Source organism: Oryctolagus cuniculus, chromosome 4 (genome assembly GCF_051225735.1).
Source record: "Oryctolagus cuniculus isolate XC-2025 breed Fujian yellow rabbit chromosome 4, ASM5122573v1, whole genome shotgun sequence".
In the NCBI taxonomy this organism is placed as follows: Eukaryota; Metazoa; Chordata; class Mammalia; order Lagomorpha; family Leporidae; genus Oryctolagus; species Oryctolagus cuniculus.
In genome coordinates, this window is record NC_142870.1 from 1,991,796 (window position 1) to 1,997,010 (window position 5,215).

Below are 5,215 nucleotides of genomic sequence, written 5' to 3' on the forward strand. Positions count from 1 at the left end.
ATGGGCTGCCCCTCTCAAGTGGCCGTGTGGTACAGGCAGATGAGTGGGGCGTGAGCTGGACACATCCAGGGGAGAGCAGTGCTCAACAAGGACCTAACAGCATGGACACCGCCCCACTCTGACCACAGGCGCCGGACACGCAGGAACCGGGCGCTGGGTGGGCAGCCCGGCTGGGCACTCGGATCCTGCTGGTCCTTCCTGCTTCTTGCACCGTGGACTGTCCCCACATCTCTGCTGCCCACCCACGGGTGATGTCACGTGGCAGGCCACGTGGTCATGGGATGCTGGTCCCAAGACCGAGCTAACCACCGCCCCCGGCCACGCCTCAGCCACCGTCTCGCCTTCTGCACACAGATCGTCCTGAATTCCAGATCCCGGCTGAGCCTGTGAGGGACGCAGCGTCCACTATTTGTACCCAGAAGCGACTTACGCCTCCTGCCTCCCCCGACGACGTCTCAACCAGTAAAATACAAACACGCAGAGAAAAAGACGGTAAAAAGTAAAATTAGAAATCAGCGCCCTGTGGGTGGAGGTGACACCTACCCTGTACACGAGTGATTCGGGTAAGAGAGCCGAGCGCCGAGTTAGCGCCAAGAACCCTGGCAGCGGCGGTGAGGAGGGGCAGCGGCTGTCACCGGAGAGAGGGGAGCCTCAGCCGGCTGGCCTTGACCGCCCCCTCCCCGTGGAAAGGCTGTTTAGACACCAGTGAGTAGAAGAGCAAGGCACGGGGTGGCCCCAGTCCATGGCCATCGATCCAGCAGGTGCAGGTGGCCAGGGCCGACGCTGCCCCCAGAGGAGCCACATGGACTGTTCCCAGGTTTGTCTCCACATCCCCCTCCCCACCCTGGCTGAGGTTTGGACACGAGGGTGACACTCAACTCTGAGAACTCACAAAAGGTCAAGGGGAGATGGGGTGAGCCACAGGGCCCACTGACTGCTCCCGAAAACCCTGGGCACACACCATCCAGATCGAACGTCCTCGGGTCAGCAGGGGACTGGCCAGTGCCAGCTGCAGACAGCTCTGTGTGGAGATCGTGTGGACGTCCACACAGCTGGATCCTGCCTGATGGTGCCGTCCCTCGCCTCTCCCCAAGCAGCTGTGCCCTGGGCTCTGAGCACTGACCACTTCCAGACGCACGCTGGGCGCCTGCCTCCCCGACCACCCCACAGCAGGTGCAGGCGGCTGGCAGGTGGGGTCGGTGCGAAGTGGACGCTAGGGCACAGGGCTGACGGCTTCCTTGGAGGCAGGGGCACTGGGCAGGGACTTCAGGTACTCCAGGTGCCTCCTGGCGTCTTCCTGGTTGTGGCGCACGTAGTACACAATGTAGGTGATAACCATGGCAAACCAGCCGAACATGGTCACCAGCATGGCCACGTCAGTGGTCTTGTGCACGCTGCAGAAGCTGACGCCCGAGTCCAGCGCCTGGATCAGCGGCTTCCCCACGAACTCCTCCTGCACCGAGGTGTGGCAGGCCATCTCGGCCGCCGAGTCGGGGTCCAGCTTCAGCTCCCACAGGGCCTCCTGCAGGGCGCACTCACAGTGCAGGGGGTTGTGGGACAGCCGGATCTTGGCGCTCAGCTTGCCCAGGGCGTCCTTGGGAATCTTCCGGATGCGGTTGTGGGACAGGTCCAGCAGCCGCAGGCCCCCGGCCAGGCCCGAGAAGGCGGCGGGGCCGATGGTCTCGATGGCGTTCTGAGACAGGTCCAGCTCGCGCAGCTGCTGCAGGTGCTGGAAGGCTCCATTGGGGATGTGGGAGATCCGGTTGGCATCCAGCTTCAGGAGCACCGCCTCGGCCGGGATGTCCCTGGGGACCTCCTGCAGGCCCCTGGCGCTGCAGTGGACGGCCAGGGCGCCCGCGTGGTCCGGGCACTGGCAGCTCTGCGGGCAGGAGGCGCCCAGGGGCAAGCAGAAGAGCAGGAAGAGGCAGGGCGCGGGGGCCGGGAGCAGCAGGGAAGGCGGGCCCTGCCTGCCTGGGGGGCCCATGCTGGCTCGCCCAGGGCCGCGGCTGGCTCCTCTGCGCTGTCCACCGCGGGGAGGGGGGCCTGTCCACCGCAGACCCGTCAGGAAAAGCAGGGACCTTCAGTTCTGAAAGAGAAGAGGAAGCAGGCAGGAGGTCCCCGGGCCAGGTCTGTCCATCCCGCCCCAGTGGGGAACAGGGCACCAGCAGGGGGAGGACTTGGAGGCTGGTGTGGCCCGCGGCCCTGGGCTGATGGTGGAAGACCCCTGAGGCTGGCCCGTCAGGAGGCCCAGCCCCAGCCCCAGCCCCTGGGGCCACCCGCTGACCAAAAGGTAGGGCAGTCTGCTCTGGGCGCCACAGGAGGCCCATGAAGACAGTCCCTGAAGAGCGTCGTGATCAGCAGTCCACACAGCATGACCAATACAGACTGGTCAATAACCTGATCTATACAGTGCGATCAATAATCAATACAGCCTGATCAATACAACACCCGAGGAGCAGCGGGAAGGAGACACCGGGTCGGGCGCGGCCGCGCGGGATGGAGACCTGGGGCAGCGCGAAACCCCGGGCGGGGGCTTGGGCAGTGGACCCCCAGGAGTAGACGGGGAGGGGGCACCCAAGCTCGGGGTGGGGCGGGGCAGGGCCGGGCTTTACCTGCGCGGCCCCGGCCAGAGGCTGCTCCACGCGCCGCTCCTGGTCTCTCACAGCGGACCCGGGGCCACACCCCGCGTGGCCGCCCCGAGGCCCTCTGCCCACGCCCGCTCGCTTCGGAGGCCGCAGCTCGGACTGCGCGGCCGGCCGGGGCGGCGCCCGGGGCGGGGCGGGACCTGAGAGAGGCGGGCGGGGCCTCGGGGGCGGGGCCGGGGCCGTGGGCGGGGCCGAGCAGGAGCTGGTGGGAAGGGAGGGGCGGGGCGGGGCGGGGCTTTTAAACGGAGCTGGGGACGGGGACGCGAGCGATTCGGACACCCAGCGGGCTGCGGGGACTGAGAGCGGGCGTGTGGGCGGGGCCAATGGCGGGGCGGAGGCATGGGGCGGGGCCTGAGAGCGGTGAGGGGCGGGACTTTGGCACAGTTGAGGACGTGAGCGGGTTCCGATACCCAGCAGGCCGCGGGGACTGTGGGCGAGGCCAAGGGCGGGGCCTGAGAGCGGCGAGGGGCGGAGCTTTGAGACCGCTGAGCACGCGTACTGGTCCTGAGACCCCGGGAGGGAGGGGCGGTGGGCGGGGCTGGCGACGAGGCGGGGCTATGCGGCCGGGGGACCAACCCTGGGTGGGCCAGCCCTGCCCCGCCCCTGTCCCTGCCCTGCCCCTGCCCTGCCCCGAGCTCCGGCTGCGCCCAGCCCTTGCCCCTGCCCCGCCCCTGCCCCTGCCCCGAGCTCCGGCTGCGCCCAGCCCTTGCCCCTGCCCCGCCCCTGCCCCTGCCCTGCCCCGCGCTCCGGCTGCTGGGCGTCCGTCGCGGGCCTGGTGCGGAGCGGGGAGCGGGGAGGAACCCGCGCACCTGGGCCCCTGCCCCACGGCCCCTACTCGGGTGTGGCGCGCGTCTGGCCGCCCGAGGGGTTCTTAAGCCAGCCCGCGCCGTAGTTCGGTGGACGGCGCACACCTCGTGCTCAGACGCGGGGCTCCCGCTCCGGTCCGCAGCTGCGAGGCCGCGCAAGGCTTCCCGTGGCCCGCTGGCCCCGAGGGTGACGTGTTCCTTGGGTCACTCATGCCCCTGCGGCGACGGTTCCCGCCGTGACGGGCGGGCACTCGTGCGGGACGTCTGCGCCCGGCGGTTATTCCGGAATGGGCTCGTGCGGTGGTGCGCGGTGCTGGGCGGCTGTGCGGGCGAACCGGACCGGAAGGCCGCACAGGTCGGTGGACAGACGCCCTTCTTCCTCAGGGGTCAGCGCCAGGGACGCGCCCGACGACGCCGAGGCCACGGAGGACCTGCGTTCCCGCCTTGCCCGGCTCCTGGTGCGCTCTGACCTGCTGACGTCACGTGCTCCTCGGGTCCCTGCCCTCTGCCCGTCTGACGTCACGTGTTCCCCATGCCCTCGGCCCGTCTGACGTCACGTGGTCCTCAGATGCGCGGCCGTGGTTCTGCTCTGTGTCCGCATCCTGCCCGGCTCTGGGAGCCGTCTCCTTTCCACCTGGTCTCCGTGCGCACCGCCCCGGTGGCTGGGGTCCCAGCAGCTTGGGACTTGTGCTGTCCGCCTGCCCTCCGGAAGCTGTGGTCAGGTCTGGGGCGCCCTGCAGGTGTGGGGCTCCCGAATACGTTGTGTCACTCGGGATTTTCTCTTTATCTTCACGGTTTTCAATCAGCAGAATTTTTAACGTCCGGTTACTGGTGTTTTCTGGGTGGTGCCTGGGCTGACGGTGTGAGAGATATTGGCCCAGCCCCCAGCCCCGGGGCTTCATGGTTGGGGCGCCCCGTTCTGAGTGACCATGGCCCGAGGCAGGGCCGCAAGCTTCCTTTTCGCGTGGATCGTCCAGCGTCCAGGACTTTGTTAATTATGGAAACGTCGTCCCTCCTCTCGCGTGCCGAGAGGCGTGCCAGAGGGGCCGGCTGGGTTTTACCTTGTCTGCATCTGCCGAGAAGGCTGATAGATCCTGCGGTGGGTTGTCCTGGTTGATTTCAGACAGTGAGTCAGCCTCGAGCTCTAGGTCTGAGCGCGGTTGCTCGTGGCGTATCATCATCTAACACACGGTTGAGTTATTTAACAAATAGTCAACCACTGAGGGTCTTTCTTCCTGGGAGGCAGAGCTCCGATCTGCTGGCTCACTCCCCCAGATGCCCGCTCCAGCCCCGGGGCGCTGAAGCCAGGAACTGAGTGCGGGTCCCCCTCACTGCTACCCCTGGCCCGGGGTCCGCACGGGCAGCAAGCTGGAGTTGGAGCCGGAGCTGGTACTGGAACTCAGATACAGGGCGCAGCGGTCCTAACAGCCAGGCCCAGCCCTTCCTGCCCCCGCGAGGTCTTTTACTTCTCCCCGGGATGCTGACGGTGTGCGCCACCCGGGGCGTCGTCTGTTCACTGCCCCCGCCCCCGCGGTATCTAGCATGACGTTGGCTCTGCAGATCTATAGGGCAGGAAACCATGTGGCCTCCATCATTTCCCGCCCTTGTATCAGCGGTTGCTTCGTCGAGGGATCTGAGAAGCCACGCAGCGGGAGGAGCTTTCAGTGGCTCCTGGTCCAGGAGGTCCCAGCCTAGGACCAGGCAGCCGCCAGTTGGGCGACAGGCGGCAGGACGGCTGCAGAGGGAGGGCCAGCGAGGCAGCAG

The 5,215-nt window shown here is 67.6% G+C and overlaps 1 protein-coding gene across 1 annotated transcript; it reads right to left on the reverse strand.

Annotated features, from left to right (window-relative positions):
- Window positions 1-486: 486 nt before the first annotated feature.
- On the reverse strand, window positions 487-2,778 carry LRRC3 (leucine rich repeat containing 3). The gene is made up of 2 exons (XM_008252307.5): window positions 2,613-2,778; window positions 487-2,086 (listed from the first exon to the last, which is right to left on the reverse strand). Exon 2 carries the CDS (start codon window positions 1,982-1,984, stop codon window positions 1,214-1,216), a length of 771 nt encoding a protein of 256 aa, XP_008250529.1. The 5' UTR covers window positions 1,985-2,086; window positions 2,613-2,778; the 3' UTR covers window positions 487-1,213.
- Between the last annotated feature and the right edge of the window lie 2,437 nt (window positions 2,779-5,215).